At 38.2% G+C, this 24,115-nt stretch overlaps 1 protein-coding gene, 1 long non-coding RNA gene and 2 other non-coding genes across 4 annotated transcripts; all 4 read left to right on the forward strand.

Moving 5' to 3' along the window:
- Positions 1-6,760: 6,760 nt before the first annotated feature.
- On the forward strand, positions 6,761-9,766 carry LOC125135940 (uncharacterized). The gene is made up of 3 exons (XR_007137082.1): positions 6,761-6,829; positions 7,862-8,052; positions 9,550-9,766. It is a non-coding gene; the product is annotated as an uncharacterized LOC125135940 (long non-coding RNA).
- LOC125137058 (small nucleolar RNA SNORD126) lies at positions 7,006-7,086 on the forward strand. The gene has a single exon (XR_007137364.1). It is a non-coding gene; the product is annotated as a small nucleolar RNA SNORD126 (small nucleolar RNA).
- LOC125137050 (small nucleolar RNA SNORA79) lies at positions 9,085-9,233 on the forward strand. The gene has a single exon (XR_007137358.1). It is a non-coding gene; the product is annotated as a small nucleolar RNA SNORA79 (small nucleolar RNA).
- A 3,331-nt stretch (positions 9,767-13,097) lies between the features above and the next one.
- CCNB1IP1 (cyclin B1 interacting protein 1) lies at positions 13,098-20,898 on the forward strand. The gene is made up of 4 exons (XM_047797147.1): positions 13,098-14,347; positions 15,589-15,921; positions 17,128-17,461; positions 20,335-20,898. The coding sequence occupies exons 2-4, from the start codon at positions 15,625-15,627 to the stop codon at positions 20,535-20,537; spliced, it is 834 nt and encodes a 277-aa protein (XP_047653103.1). The 5' UTR covers positions 13,098-14,347; positions 15,589-15,624; the 3' UTR covers positions 20,538-20,898.
- The last annotated feature ends 3,217 nt before the right edge of the window (positions 20,899-24,115 follow it).

Raw genomic sequence — 24,115 nt, forward strand, 5'->3', positions numbered from 1 at the left:
AATTCTGCATCTGCAGGGCCCAGGTACTTACTGGGTTTGTGGGAGCTGCAATGGTTGTCTTTGTCGTGATCTTTGCTCAGAGTAGTTTGACTTTCTTAGTGGGACTAGGTTGCAGACTCTCAAGTGAGATGATTTTAATGAGCTCTAAGAGGAGATCCCAGTTTTAAAGTTAGCATTGTGGTGATGGTGCCTTAAAAAGCTTAAGATATATTTAGAAAGATGAGGGGCCTTAGCTTAGTTCAGGCCTAAATCAAATTACAACGCCACTGGTTTCTCCTCCAGTGACCTTGGGTGAGTCAGTGAACCATTCTGAGGCTCAGCTTTTGAAGATTAAAGTATGAAGTCCAGGCACTAGTCGATATATAATAAATGTTAAATACCTTCTAGAAGTAAGCAATGATTTTATTCTGGATATTATTTTCCTTGTAAAAAGTTTTAGTGACATTGAGTGATGATATACACTAGTTTGAATATAATGTGGTCCTTATAGGTAAAAGGTGTGAGAAAGACAAAATAATGCATGGAAAATGGGAATAGCCAGTAGTAGACCCTTCATAATCCTTACAATAATTATCAAGTTTTACTGTTAAAATTAATGTTATTGAATAGTAATATATTAACATTATTCAAAGTTCAAAAGGGGTTATAGACTTTGTATAATGAAGTTTCCTAAGCCTGATTCCTCTCTCCAATAAGTGTTAACAATCTCTTGTGTATTTTTCCTGATATTTTATGCATCTATAAGCAAATATGTGTATTCACCCCTCCTCTCTTTTATACCTACTCTACCATGTATCTTATTTTTCCCACTTAGATTTTCAAATGAGTAAATATAGAGTGTCCACATTCTTTAAAATGGTTACATAACAATCTGTATGCACATGCTATAGTTTACTTAACCTTTATTGTTGGACATTTAGGTGGTTTACAGTCTTGTTATTTCCTGCAAAATGAAAAACCTAGTGATGCATAAGTCATTTGTCACATGTGACATTTCAGTGGAGTTTTTGATATGTTATTTTTCATAAGGACTCTCAATATACTGTACTTGCTGTTATTTTGTGGACATAGTGATGGCTAGAAACCAACACCCTAAATATCTTGATTGATCAATAAAGGGTTTTCTATTAAAAGTAAAACCTTGCTGATGGCTTTTATGTGAATATATCTTTGCCCACTTCAGTTAGGTGAGGGATGGTTTATTTTTCTATGAACCCGTTTTGGGGGGAGGGGATCTTTTTAGGGCCACACCAGAGGCATATGGAGGTTCCCAGGCTAGGTGTAGAACTGGAGCTGTAACCTCCGCCTACACCACAGCCACAGCAACATGGGATATGAGATATGTCTGTGACCCACACCACAGCCCACGGCAATGCTGGATCCTTAACCCAATGATGGAGGCCAGAGATCGAACCTCATGGATGCTAGTAGAGTTCCTTATCTCTGAGCCATGAGAGGAACTCCTGAACACATTTAATGTGAAGGAATGGCAGCATGAATCGGAAACCACGTGATCTTCATATTCTCAAGGGCAGAAGGGGCAAGTTTGCCATGTTTACTTAACAAAATGTGTGCTGGACAAATTTTGAAATAATGGTGTTGACTGAATAAACTCATATTTTAGCATTAAAGTTAGGGAAAATGGAAATGTTTTGGGGCTGTAAACATGCAAAATAAAAGAGGAGGCCTTTGGAAATTCCTCCAAAGCTATTTATTTTAAAAGCATTTAAAGGCCCAGATCATATTTTGTAAAATATCTGGTTTTCCAGTTAGGAGATTTCGCTGATTGGGAAATAAATTAGTTTTAAATGGAAGTATGCTTTTATTGTTAAAGAGTAACTTTATATCGAATATTCTAGAGTCTTCATTCTTAAGTAGAGAATGATGGGAAGGGGGCAGTGGACTTCTTTTTTTCCTTAAAAGTTAACAGAATCTTGAATCTTTTGGAAGGGGCTTTATGATTGACTTTCCTGGCTTCAGGATTATTGTGAAAGTATGAAATTTTAGGCAGACTATTTACATTACTATTCATTAGCTGGTTGACCTTGTACACTTAATAATGCAAACAACATGCTAAACATTTAATTACATGCCAGCTGTTGTGCAAAGTATTTTATATTTATTTTATGTCATTTAATCTTCACAGCAGTTCTAAGAGGTAGATGGTATTTGTCCTCATTTTACAAAAACGGAATCTTCAACTTAGAGAAATTGCATAACTTGCCCCCAGATCACAGCAAATAGCTGGGGGAGTTAAGATTCAAGTCCAGTTCTGTCTAACTTCAAAATCCATTATCTTAACCACTAAGCTAAGTTGTCTACCATTTATTTAGTTTCTAGACCTTGCTTGCGTACCTACAAAATGAAAATGACATAGTGCTTGTGAAATGAGGTAGTATATAGACAGTGCTTTATAAATTCTAAGATAGGCAAAGTATTATGAGATAGATGAAATATGAAGTTAACAAAATGTTTTTATTGTCTTTTGCATGCTGATTTCAAATTATTCCTTTTCCGCTGTTTTGACCCAAAGCCCTCAGGTACTATATTTTTATTTTGCTCCGCTAGCAATGAGTTTGGGATGGGGTGAAATGGTGGTCTCTTGGGATGAGCTGTATGATTAGTCAATATTTCTGATCTCACCACTTTCATTTCATGTGTACTCTGAGCAGATTCTTTCTGTACTGAGAGGTTAAAACAATTGAAATCAGCTAAAATAACTGACAGTGAGCGGAAAACAAAACTTGGTAATCTGTTCTGATAGTAGTTCCTTATAGAGCTGTCTCTGAAAGAGGACTGTGCCAAGCAACCAATTTAGCATTTATATCTATGCAACGTTTATGTATTGTTTTCTTTTTGCTTCAGGTTGAAGATGGAATCCACTGAGGAAGGAAGGCCTAGGTCTTTGGCACTGTGTGTCAGCCCAGAAGCTGGGAAAGACCCCTAAAAATCAAGAGGGCTTGGATTTGGACATTCTCAATAGGAATGGTTAAAGGCTAATGGGACCAGAAAGGCAAGTACTTGAACTTTGACCAAGATATGCCTTAAATTATTCTCTGTTTCACATGTACATATGTGTTTTCTATCTAAAAAAGATAGGAGGTTCTTTGAGTTGCCATTGTATTCCATATTGTGGGATACAGAGTAGACAATGAGTAAATTGGAATGGAACTGAGTAAAAGGGAGTGATAATAGAATCTTGAAGTGGAAGCATCAGCTGATTTAGTATTATCAGTTTGTGGTTTGTATCAGGCCTTTATGAAGCACCTGTTCACATATAAAATGTACATTTTGGCCATGAGACTCCAGTCCTTTGAAGAACTTATGGCCACAAGGAACAAAATGTTTGAGTCATTGATTGTTTATAGGCTATTTACAAAATGTTTACTTTAGTTCCTTAAATAACTCAGTAAATATGCAGTGGCCTTTATGTGGTAGAGTGACTGGAAGCACGACTAGACTCCTGTAGGGAGCATCGCACATTGGGAAAGGCATCATATATATGCATATATTTGTCTTTTTAGGGCTGCACCTGTGGCATGTGGAGGTTTCCAGGCTAGGGGTCAAATCAGAGCTGTAACTGCCAGGCTACTGCACAGCCACAGAAATGCCAAATCCTTGACAGTGAGCAAGGCCAAGGATTGAACCCTAGTCCTAGTCCTCATGGGTGCTAGTCAGGTTTGTTAACCCCTGAGCCACACCACAGGAACTCCATGGTGTCATATATTAATAGGATTTATGTGCTAGGCTTTGTGCTGCACATCAAGGACACAAAGACCAGGCCCTTTGCAGTCTGGGTTTTGTTTGTGAGATGAGACAGAGAATTTATACTTTTCAATCTGTAATTATTTTCCCATAAGAAGTACTTGGACATGGAGTTTTGAGGTATACTGTGTTAAAACACTCACAATAGAAATGGTGAAATCTCACAGCCTTGCTTCCTATGTTACATTAGTTAATCTCACATGTTGCTGATCTCCAAAACATTTTGCATAATTAAAGTGTTATTCAAGTATAGGACAAGAAGGAGTAAAATAACACTTTGATTATATCTCCAAGGTACTTAAAACACCTGTTTTCTTTCTGACCTACTGAGCCAGGATGCCATTCTTACTATGTTCTAAAGCAGACCATCTCTTACAGCTCTGCTTATTTCATGTAAGAACTGGCATGGTGAAGTGAAAATAGAGAGTTTTGACAAAATTGGGTTGAAATCGTAGGTCTTAATAGCTAGGTGGCCTTAAGAAATTTTACCTCTCTGAACCTCAAATTTTGAAATATGGGGTAGTTGTAAAGTTACAGTAAGACGATTTCAGTAGTTCTTGACAGATTGTAGGAATTTTTAAGAATGATAGCTACTACTTCCTGTCAGCTTATTTTAGTCATACCCACCCTTCAGGCAGTGGTATCCAAGAGAACTTTCTGTGATAATGGAAATGCTCTATATTTGTACTATTTGGTTTGGTAGTCGTCAGCCACATGAGGCAATTGAGCAATTAAAATGTGGCTGAGGAATTTAATTTTAAATTTAGGCTGCAGGTGGTGTTACCTATTGGGCAGTGCAATTTTTCACTCACCTCCCCCCCTTTTTAGGACTGCACCTGTGGCATATGGAAGTTCCCAGGCTAGGGGTTGAATCAGAACTGCAGCTGCTGGCCTATGCTATTGTTACAGCAATGCCAGATCTGAGCCACATCTGCAACCTACACCATAGCTCACAGCAACACTAGATCCTTAATCCTCTAAGCAAGGCCAGGGATCGAACCTGGATCCTCATGGATACTAGTTGGGTTTTTAACCTGCTGAGCCACAATGGGAACTCCCAGTTTTTCTTTTTGAGATATAATTGATGGATAACATTATATTCATTTCAGTGTACAACATAACTATTTAGTACTTACATATACTGTGAAGCGATTACCAAAATAAGTCTAGTTAGGATGCATCACCACACCTTGGTACAAATTAAGTGCAATTTTAAGGCTTATTCAAGACCTATATTTTTCCTTCATGAAGCCTTCTTTGACCAATGGTTCTTTTTAACATTAGTTGGCTCTCTCTACCACTTATTTGAGACATGGACATTAATTTACATGACTCTTGTCTTTGTATTTAAAGTTACGGATTTTTAAATTTCCCCATTGCTGCATGGAAAGGAACATGACAGGAGTTGCCTCGTGGTTCAGTGATTAAAGACCCAGCATTGTTACTGCTGTGGCTCTGGTTACAAACTGGCATGGATTCCATCCCTGACCCAGAGAACTTTTGCATGCCATAGGCGTGTCATTTCCCCCACCCCCACTGTAGGAGAAAATGTCTCTATAAAAAGGTAGAAAGGAGAGACCCCAGCCATGATGACTAAGCAAAGTCCAGCCAACTGCCCCTAACCACCCCTCCCCCACGCATCTGCTTCGGTAAGCTTGCTTCCACATCTGCTACCTTGCCTGACCTCACTCTGGTCCGACCAGCCAAGCATGGACCCAGAAGAGGTAGCCCATAAAAGCCTTGTGAAACCCTTCTTGGGGGCTCAGACTCCAGAGAGCAATCTCCTCTGAGCCCGCCCATGTGATAAACCTGAGTTCTCCAACTCTCCCAAGTGCTCCCTTGGTTTCTTGCCAGGTAAAAGAGCTGATACACTGCAGCCACAGGGCTGTCACTAGAGCCGATACCCTTAGGCACAGGGCTGCTGGGAAGCTGCGGTGATACCACCACATAAAAAGGAAGAGGATAAAATACAATTGTAGTTAATAAGCTTTAAATGATCATTAAATGTAACAGAAAAAAGTGTTCTAGTTAGTAATTAGGTAGAGAATAGGGAATAGTATGAAGGTTGCCTGCAGTGATGAACTTTGTATCTACTGTTTCACTTGAAAGTTCAGATCACATTCAAACGCTGCAAGAAGAAATTAAAGGCTTTTTTTAAAAAATATGTATACTGCCATCTTGTGGCCATTTGGGCTCCAAATGATGCTAATTCAATTTTGCTGTGTCAAAGGAAGGTTTTCTTCAGTTTATTGTGATAAAATTTTATCAAAAGTAGAGATTAAATACAGTTGAAATAGGCTCAAATGAAACTGAAACATACTTTTTTAAAAAAAAGCTGATTTAAATTACCTTCTCATTTATCTGAATCTTCTGTGTTCTTATCTCCTTCCTTCCCCTCTTTTTTTTTTTTTTTTTTAAAGGATTCTGTGGGAGTTCCCTGGTGGCTTAGTGGTTAAGGACTTGGCATTGTCCCTGCTGTGGGTTGAGTTTGAACTTCCACATGCCATTGTGTGCCCCTCCCCCCCAAAAAAAGGATTTTGTGATTTTAATGATTGTAGTTAGGAGTGTTTTCTGCAACCACATACATATCTTGTGAACTGGATGAAACCCATGCCATTTATGCTTTATCTCCTTGAATTTGCTCTGGTTGCAGCCAGCACATGGCGCCTTCCTTTTGCATACCCATTCTCTTGTTAGATTGTTGACTTTTATAACTTTTCTGAGGTTGGTTGTACTGGTACCGTTTTACCCAAACTTCTAAATTTATACAAAAAGCAGAGTTTATACAGAAGTCCCTCCCTAGTCTGATACTGAGTTGGGCATCTGATGATAAAATGGGTCAATTTATATTACTGAGTGAAGATGCAAATAAAGAATGAACAGTTTTCTTTGAGGTTAGTTTTCCTTGAGGCTATAGGAGTAGGCTGATGTGTATTCAAGTTTTGTAGTCATAACCTTTGTATATTTTTTATTTATTAATTGTTTATTTTTCAGAGATGATGCCAGATAGTTGATAGTTCAACTTGATTCCTACATAGGAGCTGAATTCCACCTGCTATCTGAAGTGAGTATAAAAGAAAACTTCATTTGGATTTCTAATCACCTTGCAAGTTTGGGGGCTCAATTTTCTTAGTGGCTGAAATTTGGTCGTTGAAGAAGCCTTAGTTCTAACATTAAGAGAATTTCGTTTATTTAGGGATGATGCTCTGGTGGTTTGTCCTTCACCAGTCAGTCATTTACAGTTTGCCAGAGTGAAAGAAAGGCCTGTTAAGTCCATATTTTGGCTGATCACCCTGATTCAACATATGCTCTATGCAGACTGAAGGTAGGGCAAACACCTGGAATTGAATTCTGCTTTTTGGAATTCTTACTGTGATGTAGCCCATGATCTCAGATAACTCTTAAATCTTTGAACTATGAATTTACTACCATAGCACTTTGTTGTGCTTTGCTGTTTTGTGATATGTCCTTGAGACAGACAGAACTTGGGTCAAGAATCCTTGGTCTGAAAAATCAAACACAGAATTCTCATCCTGGCTCAGCAGAAACGAATCCGACTGGGAACCATGAGGTTGCGGGTTTGATCCCTGGCCTCGCTCAGTGGGCTAAGGATCTGTGGTTGCTATGAGCTGTGGTGTAGGCCGGCAACTATAGTTCTGATTAGACCCCAGCCTGGGAACCTCCATATGCTGATGGTGCGGTCCTAAAAAGACAAAATGAAAATTCCAACACCACAAAAAAAGCACTGATGGCTGGTATGATTCTGTCAACCACTTGTCAGTTTTTAACTAATCACTATTTTATTAATCTCTATATAAAAGTAAGAGAACTGCAGAGTTGGTTAAATCAATTTAAAATCAAGATCATATACTCCAACACTTTCTAGTCACTTAAGATATGCAAGTTCATCTTTCTTGAAGTGGAAGAGTATTCATGATGCATTAAGTTAAAAACAAGTTACAGAGCAATATGTGTAATCCTGCTTAAACCTTTTTATTTTGGGGGGGTACTAAATTACTTTATTTAAAGGAATGGTAATTAAGGAAAGAACTTAGGTAGAGGTTAATTTTTTGGCTTTTGTCTATATCTTTTGCAGAAATGGAATTTCAAGAGACTGAAGCTAGATCAGAGTCTGACTTCTTTCCTCGCCTGGAACACTTGGGTGCTCTAAGTCCTGGATATATAGTGGTTTTTCTGTTATGATAAGGCTTATGTTGAAATTGAGAAGCTCTGACATACGTATGAATCTGAAAACTCAGCTTGGTGACTTCATGGCTAGCCACTAAGGTGCTAACAAGTTTTATTTTTTATTTTATTTTTTAAAGTTTTATTGAAGTATAATTGTTTTACAATGTTGTGATAATTTCTGCTGTACAACAAAGTGATTCAGTTATTATAAATTTTATTTGAAAAATCAACTAAGGATGTTAAGAGATAGCATAGCATAGTTAGTTATACATGGGTCTAGAGTCAGACTGGGTTCAAATTCATTCTCTGTCATTTAAGCAGCTATGTTATCTAGGCAAGTTTCTTAACATCTTAATGTCTTAGTGTCTATTTCTTAGAAGATGATAATAGTACATGACTCAAAGGAATAATACTTGACTTGGGAGATTAAATCAGAAAACAAATGTGTGGGGCTTAGAACATTGTTAGCATATAGTAAATGCTCAATAGATATGCAGCTCTTTTATCATTAGAGTCCATGTATATATTTATCTTAGGCTTTGTAAGGACCTGGAGGTTTCTGCATAATAGGATATCAGGAATTCTTTGTTTTTATTGTTTATGTGCATCTTACTGCCAACAAGTCTATCCCCTATTATCTTTATCCCTAGCACATAAAGACTAATTTAGTTCTAGACCTAGGCAAAATATGGTAATAAGGGCTATAGCGGGAGTTTTTGTCATGGCTCAGTGGTTAACAAACCCGACTAGTATCCATGAGGATGCGGGTTTGATCTCTGGCCTCATTCAGTGGGTTAAGGATCTGGCATTGCTGTGAGCTGTGGTGTAGGTCACAGACGCACCTCGAATGTGGCATAGGTGGGAGGCTCTATTTCCCTAGCCTGGGGACTTTAATATGCCACGGGTGCGGCCAAAAAAGACCAAAAAAAAAAAAAAAGACTATAGTGTATACTGTATATAATGGTTCCAATAACATTTTCTTATTTATCATCTACTTACTCTTTTTGTCTATCTAGGTGGACCAGTTGGGTCTTATTGGTTCTTCTGACTGACTTTAAAATTTAGATGTAGTGATGAAAGTTTCTTAAAACATTTATTAAAAGGTTTATTTGAATAACTGGAGATAATCTTTGATGGCTGTTCCTCTCACTGCTTGAAGCCTTAGGTAGTGGGATTTTAGTCCATCATATATCTAAACTGACTTATCTTCACTCAGGGCACCATGGGGATGGGTTGGCTGTCCCCATTAGTGCCTCTGAATTTTGCGGAGTCAAACAATTGCAAAGCAGGTGGTGATTCCAGATTGAGAAAATATACTTGTGATTTGGGAAAAAAACCCCACTAGTTTTAAAACATGAGTGTGTGTGTGTGTGTACATATATATATATAATGTATAGAGAACTCTTTAATTGTGATAGTATTTGAATAGCACTGATCTATAGCTATAAAAGAGCTCTAGTAAATTGATTCCAGCAGTTACTAAAACATATACTCTGAAGTCATTCATGCTTAAATTTTAACTAGTTTACTCAGGTTTCTATTGAGTATTTGTTTACACATTTCAGGGTGGTATTGAAATTATCTTTTTCTTTGCAGATTAAGGGTAAATGATTCTTCAGATTAAAGATGGACACTGACTTCTCACCAGAAATGGTTTATAGAATCAACTTGCAAAATTGTAAAGAGGCAGCAAAAGAAAGAGTGAAATATTTTCTTACCCCACGAAAGCAGGATAACTTGCTTATCCCTAAACACTGGCCCAGAATAGATACTCAAAAAATAAAAATAAAAAATTGAAGTTAATTGAAATTTCCATAGTTGTTTTGTTTTCATGTTTTGTTTTTAATCCCTGGAAAACGGCAGCCATTTTAATGGCATTTCTGCAAGAAATTTACATGGAATAACTGGGATTTAAATTTTGATTCTGATAAATAAACCATCTGGATACCAATAGGTGATTATGATGCTGATCCTTTAAGAGGCAATGGCAACTGGTTGCCAAAGCGAGTTGTGTGAGTGAGTAATAGATACATAAAGGCTTATTTATGTTTAATAGGAAATCTTTTATGATGAAGATTTTATGTATAGCCTTAATGGATATTTTTCATTGATTTAAATTGTATTTACCACTCACGTATGATTAAAATGTCATTTTTAGGAGTTCCTGGTGTCTCAGAGGGTTGGAGACTTGGCATTGTTACTGCTATGGCTTGGGTTGCTACTGTGTCACGGGTTCGATCCCAGGCCTGGGAACTTCCCCATGCCCTGGCCATGGCCAAAAGTAAAAGAAAAAGATTTTTTCCGCTGTATTTTTTTGTTTTTTTTTTGTCTTTTGTCTTGTTGCTATTTCTTGGGCCGCTCCCGCGGCATATGGAGGTTCCCAGGCTAGGGGTTGAATCAGAGCTGTAGCCACCGGCCTACGCCAGAGCCACAGCAAAGCGGGATCTGAGCCGCGTCTGCAACCTACACCACAGCTCACGGCAACGCCGGATCGTTAACCCACTGAGCGAGGGCAGGGACCGAACCCGCAAGCTCATGGTTCCTAGTCGGATTCGTTAACCACTGCGCCACAACGGGAATTCCCCTTTAGGCTGTATTTTTAATGTTGAAATAGACTCAATTGTTTTGGTTAAATTATACTTCATGGATTTTTTTTGCCTTATATACTTTATTTACATCCATTAAGCTATATTTAACATGCAAGGGGTACAAAATAAACATCCAATTATTGGAAGTTTGGTATACTTCACTATTTTGGAATGAGTTTTAATACTTGTGCTTATGTGAGAATCACACAAATGTTATACAACTATAATAACTACTGTTAAGACTATTAAACATGTTCTTTAGATTACTATTTTAAAATATAAGCATCAAATTAGAGTAGATGATGTCGACTAGATCATCCAGAGTCATCTAGAAATTAAGAGTCTCAGATTCAAAGATAATGGGAAAGATTACCTCCGGATATCTTAGAGGATTGTGGTACATAAGTACTCATAATATTGGCTAATAGGTACTCATAATAGCTAAACAAGATCAAAATCAAACTTCATGGTTAAAAATACCATTTCTGAAGGGTGAAAATAACCTGCAATTAAAGTGATATTGTAAGCACAAATTGTGCCTTCAGTTTATGTTAGGGAGAATGGATTAAAGATATATAAATGGGAGTTCACATTGCGGGGCAGTGGAAACAAATCTGACCAGTATCCATGAGAATGTGGGTTTGGTCCTTGGCTGGCTCAGAGGGTTGGGCGTTGCCATGAGCTGTGGTATAGGTCACAGATGTTCAGATCTGGCATTGCTGTTTGCTGTGGCTGGTGTAGGCCAGCAGCTGCAACTCCGATTCAACCCCTAGCCTGGGAACCTCCGCACACCACAGGTGCGGCCCTAAAAAAAAAAAAAGAAGATGATGAATACATAAATAAGTAAATAAAACATTGAGGAATTCCCTAATGGCTCAGCAGATTAAGGATCTGGTGTCACTGCTGTGGCACAGGTTTGATCCTTAACATGGCAGCTTGTGCTTGCCGTGAGTGAGGCCAAAACAAAAACCAACTATGTTCCTGAGGTTGGAGTAGTGGTATGTATCTCTGCTAGTGGCAGTGAAGTTTATATTATTACTGTGGAGAGTGGTTTGGCAACATCTAGTTTATTTGAAGATGCTTATACTCAGTCTCGGCATTATATTTTATAGGAATTCTTGACATGTATACTCAAGGAGACATGTAGAGAAAGTTCATTGCAGTAATATTTTTAATTGTAAAAGCCTGGAACTAATGTCCATTAGAAGAATGAATAAGTTGTGCTATGTTTGTAGTATTTGGCTATTACAATGAATTAATATGAAGCATGTATATTAAATTTACATCTCAAAAACAATGAATTAAAAAAATGGCCAACTGATCTGTGTTGTGTGAAAAGATTTAGTAGTTTTAGAACATGCAAAACAAAGGTTGATGTATACACATATACTAAAAGTATAAAAACATGCATGAGAATGATAAACACCAAAATCTGGCTTATTTACCCTCAGAGAGCTAGGAGGAAAATGTATTGAGGTGTAAACAGGGGAGGCGCCAGTTGTACCTGTAACTATTTTTTTCCTTTTTTTTTTTGCTTTTTAGTGCTGCACCTGAGGCACATGGAGGTTCCCAGGCTAGGGGGTCTAATAGGAGCTACAGCTGCTGGCCTATGCCACAGTCACGCAAGATCCAAGCCTTGTCTGCCGCCTGTACCACAGCTCACTGCAAAGCCAGACCCTTAATCCACTGAACAAGGCCAGGGGTCAAACCTGCAACCTCATGGTTACTAGTCTGATTCATTTCTGCTGTGCCACCATGGGAACTCCTGTATCTGTAACTTTTTACCTCACTGAAAAATATCAAATGTGAGAAAGGTGTGGGTTTTTTAAAGCTGAGTGATGGTCATTCATATTTTTGATAGATGATACTTAATAATAAAAGCCAATATTTACAAAAGCTCTTTTTGGTAGATGGGTCTCTGTATTCCAGCCTTGATTGATTTCAGTGGTATCATTCCCAGGAGCCACTTTAGAAATGGGTCCATTGAAAGGTCAGTCTATGCCATGAGAAAAGAGGACATATGCCACCAAGAAACAGTTTAGGTCAGGCTACTGGGATATTAAGACTTTGTGGTTCCTCCCCTTTTTCCTATCTGGCAAAACATGCCCTCCTTATCCTGCCACTCCCCTCCCCTCCCCTCCTGTGTGTGTGTGTGTGTGTGTGTGTGTGTGTGTATCATAAAGTTGGGTACTGGTTGAATTTGAGTGCTTTATATTTTATAATGAAATGAGACTGAACTTTTACTGTACTTTAAGTAGTATTTCTACATTTGGCAGAAATACCAAATGTAAAACCAGAAGATGCACAAAAGTCTAAGATAGCCAAAATATGTTCAGGGTTACATGGTTAACACATGAACCCCTAATTTACCTCAAACCTATTTTGTACCACTAAAATTGAGTTACTATTCTAAACTCTCAGATATTTTAGGAAAGTTTATACAATGGCCAAGATGACCCTAATTACTGAACCAGTTCCAAATAGACAAAAGGCTAGTAGAAAGTAGTTTAATTAGAATACTTTTTTTTTTTTTTGGTTTAGAATAGGTTTTTGTTTGAAAGAGAAAGGGTGAGTATATAGATTCATGACCCATAAAGGGATTTCCAGGGCTTAGTATCCATTGTGTTGTTGATTTATCAGATTGTTTCTGTTACTAATTCGTACTGATGTCACATCACCTGGAAAGGTGGATGTAAAAGACAGCATTAAGATTTGCCTCCTGAGGTCCCCTCAAGCTCTCCTCAGATTAATTTCTAATATGAATTCTAATAGGCTCATATAGATTGAGCAGAAAGGCATACAATAAGCACAGAACAGAAAAGAAAATGACAGGCAACAGTATTAGGATAAAATTGGTACAAACATTTTAACAACAAGCAGGTCCAGGAAAGCACACAGGCAGATGAAATGACCTCAAAAAAGCCGTGACACCCAATCCTATTGCTTCGTTCTGAGAGCTGTAATGAATGTTCATAGTGCAGATGCTAAATCAAGAAAAGTTTTTTAAATGTATAGGATGTGTAAAAGCTGGAAAGATGTCTATTTCAAGATGGATAGAAAACTAAAACGTCAGGAGTTCCTACTGTAGCAGTGGGTTAAATCCTACCTCAGTGGCTCAGGTTGCTGTCGGTTGAGTTTTGGGTCCCCACCCTACCCAGTGGGTTGGAAGATCTGGCCGTTGTCACATCTGCCCGTGGGTCACAGCCTTGGCTCTGATTCTATCTGTGGTCCAGGAATTTACATATGCGGGTGCGGCCATAAAATTTAATAAATAAAATGGCAGAATCTACCTCAACATGGAGGTGTTAGGTGTCCAATTATAGGTATCAGAATTTATGGAAATGTTTCCTGAAATACTTCGGGAGGCTGTGCTGCCCAGAGGTACTCCCCCAGTTTTCCCAGGGCAAACACCTGCGTGTGCTCAGAGGCTGTTAGTTTCTCAACCGTCCCCACTCTGCTTTGACCTCAAATGTTAGGTCCACGACAGCTAGGATATCACTCCTGTGCCAACTGAGGGCTGAAAAAGGCACAAAATGACACTATTTGAGGGGCTCCCAGGTGAGAAGCTTAGATCAAGCTCAGATTCGCGCCCTGAAATGCGCGTGCCAGGTGGGTGCGCGATCCATAGCCCGGGTGCCACAGCCTGTGGGTCCCAGAATCCTGAGAGGCGGGAACCCGGGAGCTCTTACCCAGCAGGCTCCAGGGCGACTCCGCGCATGCGCTCTCAGACGTACTAGCGCCGCCGGCGGCGAATCCTCACGAGTTGAGGCAACTGCGTTTTCCCGCGCTTTTTCTGGACGCCTCAGGTTAGGTATTTCATTTGTGTTTTTATTGTTATTGTTTTCTCTTCTGAGCGCAGAAAGCAGGTTGTGAATTTGAAGTTTCCGTGAGTCTAAATCTCAAAACTTGGTCTGTGGTGTCTTGGACAGCTCACTAAATTGACTCTTCCCCCACCTTGCGGAATATTTAGAATGAGTTGCACCTCGCTCTGCCGGAGAAGGGTCTCAGTTCCTAACTCTTCCCAACTCTTATGCCTCACCTCTGCACAGTACCCTGCTGGAGGTAAAATAGATCTTGAAGCTCGCTGCCAAGTGCCATAGACCCGTGGAGTCACACTCAGCAGGGACATTTGTCAGAGCGTCCTTGTCCGCCCCTATGACCAGGGCAACATTCTTGACAGAATTTATCTGCTTACAAAGTGAATATTTTCCTTTGGTGTGTGTAATTGGTGTGTCACTATTAGTTTATACAACATTTGACTTATTTCGGCATATTCAGAATATTGCTGCCTAGTTTGGATTAGTAAAGCTCCAGTGAGTGTGGACATGATATTGAAAAAATAACTTAAATGTGTTTACATAGTTTTACAAATGTTTGAATAGAAGCATAGCATTGACTAGTATTTATATTAATAGGTGAATTATTTAAGTGATAAAATCTGCTTTTATATAGATATTCAGGCTTCATAATGGTCAATTACTTGGATGAATTAGATTAATTTCCATTTAATACTATCAGGTTACTTCTATTTTTTAGTCAAAGAATCTGAGGAATCAGCATATATGAAAACCTAGAAATGTAACTTAAAATACTTTGCATTAAAGAATGGCTCGTATCAGTGACTGGACTTTTATATATGCCAAGTGTGAGAAGTGATACTAAAATATTCTAGCAAACTATGAATAGGTAATAAATTTGGATTTTTGTTGGTAGATAATGGCAAAAAGCACTAATTTATTTATTTGTTTGTATTTTGTAAGTGTTCCTAAACCTTTTTTTCCATGAATATACTGTTTTTGACTTGTAAGATTTGAAACCACCTGTGTATCTAATTTTTTCCTTAAAATTTTTTATGGCCTTTGTAGTAGTTTGCACAAATAAGGAACACAATGTTGTTGAGTGACTGAAGTCAATATGGTATATTGATTATAATAAATACAAAAGCATAATAACAGGTACATTATTTTACCATAATAAAATAGATACATGCTTTATTTATTTATTTAATTTAACTGCAATTTGACTTTATCATTTTTCCCTTATTTAGGAGTCTTTTCAGCATCTGGAGACCTCATTGACTGTTATGTCTTTGTGTGAAGACATGCTGCTTTGTAATTATCGCAAGTGTCGCATCAAACTCTCAGGCTATGCATGGGTCACTGCCTGCTCTCACATATTCTGTGATCAGCATGGCAGTGGTGAGTTTAGCCGTTCACCAGCTATCTGCCCTGCTTGCAACAGTACTCTTTCTGGGAAGCTAGATATTGTCCGCACAGAACTCAGTCCATCAGAGGAGTATAAAGCCATGGTGTTGGCAGGACTTCGACCAGAGATTGTGTTGGACATTAGCTCCCGAGCACTGGCATTCTGGACGTATCAGGTTAGTGCCTAGGCTAGTTTCTCTGAAGAGTATGCTTTGAGGCATGTGTGAAAGCATCTGATGCTTTTCCTTCACTGTGTTTATTTTTTATGAACGAATGGAAAACCTTTTTTTTTTGTCTTTTCTTTTTAGGGCCTTACTTGTGGCATCTGGAAGTTCCCAGGCTAGTGGTCAAATCAGAGCTACAGCTGCTGGCCTATGCCACAGCCACAGCAACACAGGATCTGAGCTGTGTCTGTAACCTGCACCACAATTCATGGCAAGACTGGATCCTTAACCCACTGAGCAAGGCCAGGAATTCAATCTGCATTTTCATGGATACTAGTTGGATTCATTTCTGCCCATGCCACAATGGGAACTCCCTCCCATGTTATCTTAAAATAATTTTGTAGTTTTGGTGTTTTACATTTAGGTGTGTAATCAATTTTGAGTTAATTTTTTGAAGGCTGTAAAGTCTATGTTTAGATTCATTGTGACCTCAGTATTTTGCTGGTTGTTACCCAGAGGCTCCCTTAGTTAAATGCCTTGTTGGCCTTTCCAACTTGGTCTGTTGCTTCCACAAATCCAGCAAGAGAAAGAGTGGGCTAGTAAGATAGACTCTATATTGTTATGTAAAGTACTCATGAAGTGATGTCTTTTCATTTTTTCCTGTATTCTAGTCACAGGTCCTATCCACACTCAAGGGGAAGACAGAAGTACCAGGAGGCAGGGATAATTGGGAGCTATCTTATAATCTGTTCTCCATGCTATAGATCACTTGAAATATAGTATTATCTTTCTGAGAAAACTTTAGGCTACATGTCACTTGTTAAGGTTAGACAAATACTCACTTTTTTGATTGTTTAAAGGTTATTTTATCAAATATATTCTGTTCAAGTTTTCATATGTTAAGTTAGATATATACTCACTTTTTTTTTTTGTTGGTTTGAGAGTATTCCTTCAGGCTTTTTTCTATGCATTTAGTGACATAACGTATTATTTTCTACAATGGCCATCCTCTTGTACAATATTACTGTATATTTTTTTCTATAGTATACATCCTCTTGTATTATTTTCTATAATGACCATCCTAATTGCTTCTAATTTGGTTCTAAACTTTAACGTAATAACATGCCAGTATGTGTGTCTTTTTCTGTGTTTGTATAAAGTTAAAATATAAATTTTACATTTATTACCTTAATAATCTTTCTTTCTCTTTTGGGACAGGTACACCAGGAGCGTCTCTATCAAGAATACAATTTCAGCAAGGCTGAGGGGCATCTGAAACAGATGGAGAAGATATATACTCAGCAAATACAGAGCAAAGATGTAGAATTGACCTCTATGAAAGGGGAGGTCACCTCCATGAAGAAAGTGCTAGAAGAATACAAGAAAAAGTTCAGTGACATCTCCGAGAAACTTATGGAGCGAAATCGCCAGTATCAAAAGCTCCAAGGCCTCTATGATAGCCTTAGGCTACGAAATATCACTATTGCTAACCAAGATGGTACCCTTGAACCATCCATGATTGCACAGTCTGGTGTTTTTGGCTTCCCTTTAGGTAAGAAAGGCCATATAATATCTAATATCTCTTCTTTAAATGAGTGATTTTTTATACTCTGCATAGTTCCAAGTGGTTAGTGGAGACTCCAGAAGACCTAGAGTGGTAGGAGGCTCTAGGTTCTTCATTGTGTCCCAATCTGCACATAATTACTTTAATCTATTTTATTTGCTTACATTTAAGTTACATCTTCAATTTGAATGGAGAGTAAATTTCTCCAGAATTGAACTTTGCACATTGCCACTTTAAATGAAAAGCTATTTAGTTGCAGTAATATGACAATATTAGCTGCCATCTATTGAGTTTTTACTAAGTTCTAGGCACTGTTATAGTTTTTCATATAGTTGTGTTATTTTCAAAACTTTAGAAGATGTAGGTATTACTATCATCATCCCTAATTTATAGATGAGAAAACAGAAGCACAGAAAGTTTAAGTAAATTGGTCAAGGTCACAGAACTATCTTTAGAGCCCACACTCTTAACTATATGCTATCTGAGAAGGTCATGTTTTCATTTCTTTCCCATGGGAGTACTGATTGAAGAGTTCTTAAGTTATTGTCCATTGTTTGGTTTGTTTGTTCTTTTGTTTGTTCATTCATACATTCATCAAATATTTATCAAATATGTTTCATATGCCAGACTGCTAGGCATAATCCTAGGCAATGAGGATGTAAAGATTATCCAGATAGGATTCCTTCCCTCTGGAAATGTATAGTCTAGGATGATATTAGCTTTTTTGCTTGTTAGATGCCTTGTTAGAGGCAATGAATCAATGTCTCTTCCCGAGTTCTCCCTTTCATACTACTCCTTTTTTTTTTTTTTTTTTCTTTTTAGGGCTGCACCCACAGCATATGGAAGTTCCCGGCTAGGGGCCGAATTGGACCTGCAGCTGCTGGCCTACACTACACCCACAGCAATGCCAGATCTGAGCTGCGTCTGCAACCTACACCACAGCTCACAGCAACACCAGATCCTTAACCTACTGATCAGGGCCAGGGATCGAACCTGCATCCTCATGGACACTAATTGGGTTCGTTACTGCTGAGCCACAATGGGAACTCCTATACTACTTAAAAAAATTATTATGGTTAATTTACAATGTTCTGTCAATTTCTGCTGTACAGCAAAGTGACCCAGTCATATATGTAAGTGTATATATATATGTGTGTATATATATATATATATATTTTTCACATTATTCTCCATCATGTTCTATCACAAGTGACCAGATACAGTTCCCTGTGCTGTACTGCAGGATCATATTGCTTATCCCTATATGACTCTTAATGTAACGGAATACATTAGTTTTTTTTTTGTTTGTTTGTTTTTGTGGGTTTTTTTTTTTTTTGTCTTTTTGCCATTTCTTGGGCTGCTCCTTCAGCATATGGAGGTTCCCAGGCTAGGGGTCTAATCAGGGATGTAGCTGCCAGCCTACGCTAAAGCCACAGCAACTCAGGATCTGAGCCATGTCTGCAACCTACACCACAGCTCATGGCAACGCCGGATCGTTAACCCACTGAGCAAGGGCAGGGATGGAACCCGCAACCTCATGGTTCCTAGTCGGATTCGTTAACCACTGCGCCACGACAGGAACTCCCTACATTAGGTTTTAATGGGCTATTAATAAATGGTTTTTAGCACACAAACAAAGTAAAGCTCTTGTGCTGGATTTTCCTAGATACTCATTAAAAAATTTTTTTTTATTGGTTGAGAAAAATGATTTAGTGAGGGAGGAGATGATGTCATAGAAAAAGCATGAGTAATGAGATGACGAATATCAGATATGAGACTGAAACAAAAACAAGTTTCTGCTTAACTTTCAGTTAATCATATAATTTAGTCAATCATAGTGTTATTGTCTATGGGCATTGTAGGAGTTCTTATTTTTTCCTTGTCACTATCCACATTTATTTCAGTTTCTTTCATTTTCACCAGTTCTTTCTTGTTCCTCTTTTTGTGTGTAATTACCTTTTTACTTTTACTTCTTGCTACCATTATTGGCTTGAAGCAGATACAGTTAGTATTCTCCTTTGGTTACCCGTTCCCTATAAAGCCTGTAGAAACCAAGAGAGCATTCAATGGAAGTTGTTAAATGCTTATTTAGTCAGATCTATTGTCTAATTTTTCTTAAGGCTATTCTAATTGATCTTGGGTCCTGAATATGTGCTATATTTTCATAGTTGTCATATATTTTCTAGAGTGTTTATGGAAATCTTAAATTTTTTTTCTTTGAATTATTTGGGACGAAAGTTTACACACACACATGAATATATATGATATTCCTTTGACATAGATTAAATAGATAACAAATTAATAAAATTGTGATACTATAAATTATAGTTCTACTAAAATATTTCATTGTGTCAAACTACTTTTGGTGATGAGGTAATGCCTATCATTGGAAACTGCACACAGAAGGTAGTGTGTATATACTGTGGTCAGGGATGGGACTGTCATAGTCCTTGTCTTTGTCCAACATTAGGTTTAAGTTTAATGGAGTTCCCGTCATGGCTCAGTGGTTAACAAATCCTACTAGGAACCATGAGGTTGCAGGTTCGATCCCTGGCCTTGCTCAGTGGGTTACGGATCTGGCATTGCCATGAGCTGTGGTGTAGGTCGCAGACGCGGCTCAGATCTGGTGTTGTTGTGGCTGTGGCATAGGCTGGTTTAGGAGCATACAGCTCCTATTAAACTCCTAGCTTGGGAACCTCCATATGCTGCTGGTGCGGCCCTAGAAAAGACAAAAAAAAAAAAGTTTTATCCATCGCCTCAGAGTTGAGTTCTGCTGAATATATATTGAATGACTTTGTCTTTTTGTTCCAGAACATCTGTAAGCAAGTGGATGCCTCAGTTTTTCCCTTTTTTTCTCCTAGGGAACAACTCCAAGTTTCCTTTGGACAGTACACCAATTCGAAGTCGGGGTGGTGGAGATGGAGATTTTCAGTTCAAACCATTTTTTGTGAGTTCTCCCACAGCACCTGAACCCAGCAACAGCTTTTTTAATTTTGCCTCCCCAAGTCATGAATTAGAGCAGCAGCAGGTCTCTAGCAGGGCCTTTAAAGTAAAAAGAATTTAGCTCACTTTATAGAATGTTCCTTCAGCAGTTTTATTTAGCAAATAATCTTTATTTCAGATAGGAGGCACCAACCTTCCTGTGCTTGCTATTGAGTCTTCAAAGTTGTCCTCCCGTTTTCAATTTACAAGAAACTCAGTGGCAGTGGAGGGAGAGTCTCATCTCTTTTTCTGTTTCTATTTAAGGCATGAGCATTTTATTTAACTCAATTTTATTGTCACCTTCTATTTCACTGGTAGTAAAAAGCTTACAATATTATTGGGTGTTTTGTAGATCACCATTTGTTTCTGTCTGGGTTATTTTTGACTGAACCATGTGTTTAAGCGTGCGTATATAAGCACCTATGTTATATGTATACATGTCACTTTGGGTTGTGGTATTTATACATATATGTGTGTATATATATATATATATATATATATATATTCCTTCACATTGATATTTTGCTGTATTTGACAGTATGTTTATGTGAAGATTTTGGTTTCAGGAAATGGTGAGTGATCCTGTATCTTGTTATTTGAGTGTGTACATTTATTTGTGTATGTTTAATGTGTTTGCCCTTGTATTAGCTTGTTTGGAGAAGTGCTCATGTCACTGAATGAGGGTACAATTTGATGCATGTATGTTTAGTTCCTATTTCTATTTAAAAATAATTTACATTGATAAAGTTATTTTGTAGTTGATTTTTTTGGCCTTTATTTTAAAATAAAATTACTTCTTTCTTTACCCTTTTGCCCTGGGTCTGCTTATTTAGGAATGTATTTCTACTGTGAAAAACTTACCAATGTGTACATTTTTTTATTTTTTAAATTATAGTTGGTTTACAATGTTGTGCCAACTACTAATATATTATTTATCTCTAGAGATTATATTAATTAAAATACTTTAAAGATTTATTAATGGTTTTTCTTTATTAAATAGTGATCATTTCTGACTACTATCACAGAAGACTTATTTAAACTGTTGAGCTATGAGAGAAATTTGAAGGACACTTTCAGTAACTTTACATCCTATTAGAGGCAAGATTTGAAAACATACTGGTTGGGGAGGCAGAACATCCAAGTTTTAGTTATCTTTTTTTCCATATATTAGTTGTGGATGTTTAAGTTTAAACTTTCTGGGCTTTTGTTTCTGCATCTGTAGAATGAGGGATTGAATTTTAAAAAATTGCCCTGACGGACATACAGTTTTTGAAGTCATGAGCCCTGGTTGTGTCCCCCTTTGCCTGGCAAAGGAATAAAGCTATTCTTTCCTCCTTAAAAAAAAAAAAAATTACCCTAAATGCCAAATTCCATTGTTTTTTAGGTAATAAAGTCAAACTAAAATCATTTGAGGATAATTTATATTTAGTCATTGCAGAAAAGCAAGTGGATATTTTTGCTTTATATAATTTACTAGCAAGCAGTAATATTTTCTTTAGGAGTATGGAGTATAAAATCTCTTTAAAAATATTTTTTACTGTATCCCAAAGTTAAAATGGTGTCTGAGAAAAAGGATGAAAAATCTTGACTTAAAAGTTTAAAAGGGGATACCTGTGGTGGCTCAGCGGGTTACAAACCCGACTAGTATCTGTGAAGGTGCAAGTTCAATCCCTGGCCTTACTCAGTGGGTTAAGAATCCGGCATTGCCATGAGCTGTGGTATAGGTTGCAGATGAGGCTCGGATCTGGAGCTGCTGTGGCTGTGACTGTGGAGTAGGCTGGCTGCTACAGCTCTGATTAGAGCCCTAGCCTGGGAACTTCCAAATACTGCAGGTGCAGCCCTAAAAAAAGCAAACAAAACAAAGCAAAACATTTCTCCCTATTTCATTGCTAATTATACAGATTTAATAGGTTACAAAGTTTTCCCCTTCCCTATGCATTTTAAAATTTTGTTGGAAAGTGGGTTGAAGAAATAATATTATTTACATTCATGATTTCTGTTTTGAAACTTTGCTTCTTTCTTCATTAGGTTTACAGAATCAGTTTGATGTATAAGTAAGCTGTAATTAAAACTAAAAAGTAAGGAGTTCCTACCATGGCTCAGTGGGTTAAGAATCTGAGGGTAGTGGCCCGGGTTGCTGCAAAGTTGCAGGTTCTATTCCCACTTGGCACAGTGGTTTAAAGGATCCAGCATTGCCATAGCAGGTGTGGCTGTGCTCGGCTATGGCTGGGATTCAATCCCTGGCCCCCAGAACTTCCACATGCTGTAGGTGGGGCCATACAGCAAACAAACAAAAAAACAACCAATCAACCAAAAAGTAAAGAAAAACTCTGGTGGACTATTACATGCCTTTTTTTTTTTTTTTTTTGCTATATGCTGCTTTTTAAAAAGCTATTTATTGAAGAGTTGAAAACATTTACATGGTACAAATTCAAAAGCTACCAAAAAAGCACACAGTGAAAATTCTACCTTTCACCCCTATTCCCCTACCACTCATTTCCCCTTTCTGAAAGCAATGACTGTTGCCAGTGCCTTGTCTCTTTCAGAGATAGACTACGTGGAAGCAATTTTTTTTTTAAATTTAAAAATTATGGGTTTTTTTTTTTTTTTTGGCCATGCCCATGGCATGTGGAAGTTCCTGGGCCAGGGATGGAACCCTCACCATAGCAGTGGCCCTAGAAAGAGAATTCCTTGTGGCTTTTAGATACCACCACAAGTGTAGTAGATTTATTAGAATAATGTGTTTATTTATTTGTGTCTTTTTAGGAACACACGGGTGGCATATGGAGGATCCCAGTCTAGGGGGCTCGATTTGGAGTTGTAGCTGAGGGCTTACACCATAGCCACAGCAACACCAGATCTGAGCCACATGTGCAGCCTACACCACAGCTCATGGCAATGCCGGATCCCTAACCCACTGATAGAGGCCAGGGATCGAACCTGTGTTCTTACGGATACCAGTCAGATTCGTTTCTGCTAAGCTATGACGGGAGCTCCCCAGAATAGTATGTTTAAAGTGATAAAATTACTCGTGTGTAGAAAATCACTGTAAAGTCTGGAAAACAACATTCAGACAAGTTACCTTACCATTGCATTGCATTCCCTTTAACTTTTTTTTTGTCTTTTTGCCATTTCTAGGGCCGCTCCCGCAGCATATGGAGGTTCCCAGGCTAGGGGTCTAATCAGAGCTATAGCCACCAGCCTATGCCAGAGCCACAGTAATGTGGGATCCGAGCCATGTCTGTGACCCAGACCACTGCTCACGGCAATGCTGGATCGTTAACCCACTGAGCAAGGGCAGGGACCGAACCTGCAACCTCAAGGTTCCTAGTCGGATTCGTTAACCACTGCGCCACGACGGGAACTCCCTCTTTAACATTTTAAACTTAAAATGTAGGCATCCATTGTCTCAGCCTATTTTCTTTTTTGGGGTATCATAATCTTGTATAAATAAATAGGAATATATGAAACAGAAATATGCATGCACTTAAGCTGAAGACATTTTGTTTCCAGGATTTGGGAAAGAAAGAACCTTATGAACTCAAAGGTGTTTGCAGACCATACCCCTTGAGCTATAGACGTTGCGTTAAGTTGGTTTTTAGCGACGCCCTTCTGTAAAAACCAGCTCCTTTACTCCGGTGCAGGTAAGCCTCCAGAGCT

The sequence above is a fragment of the Phacochoerus africanus genome, chromosome 9 (assembly GCF_016906955.1).
Source record: "Phacochoerus africanus isolate WHEZ1 chromosome 9, ROS_Pafr_v1, whole genome shotgun sequence".
Taxonomy (NCBI): domain Eukaryota; kingdom Metazoa; phylum Chordata; class Mammalia; order Artiodactyla; family Suidae; genus Phacochoerus; species Phacochoerus africanus.

Coding starts and splice junctions, on each gene's coding strand:
- CCNB1IP1 (XM_047797147.1), top strand. CDS start 15,625: ATGTCTTTGTGTGAAGACATGCTGCTTTGTAATTATCGCAAGTGTCGC. Junction 15,922..17,127: donor TGGCATTCTGGACGTATCAG/GTTAGTGCCTAG, acceptor CTTTTGGGACAG/GTACACCAGGAGCGTCTCTA. Junction 17,462..20,334: donor TGTTTTTGGCTTCCCTTTAG/GTAAGAAAGGCC, acceptor TTTTTCTCCTAG/GGAACAACTCCAAGTTTCCT.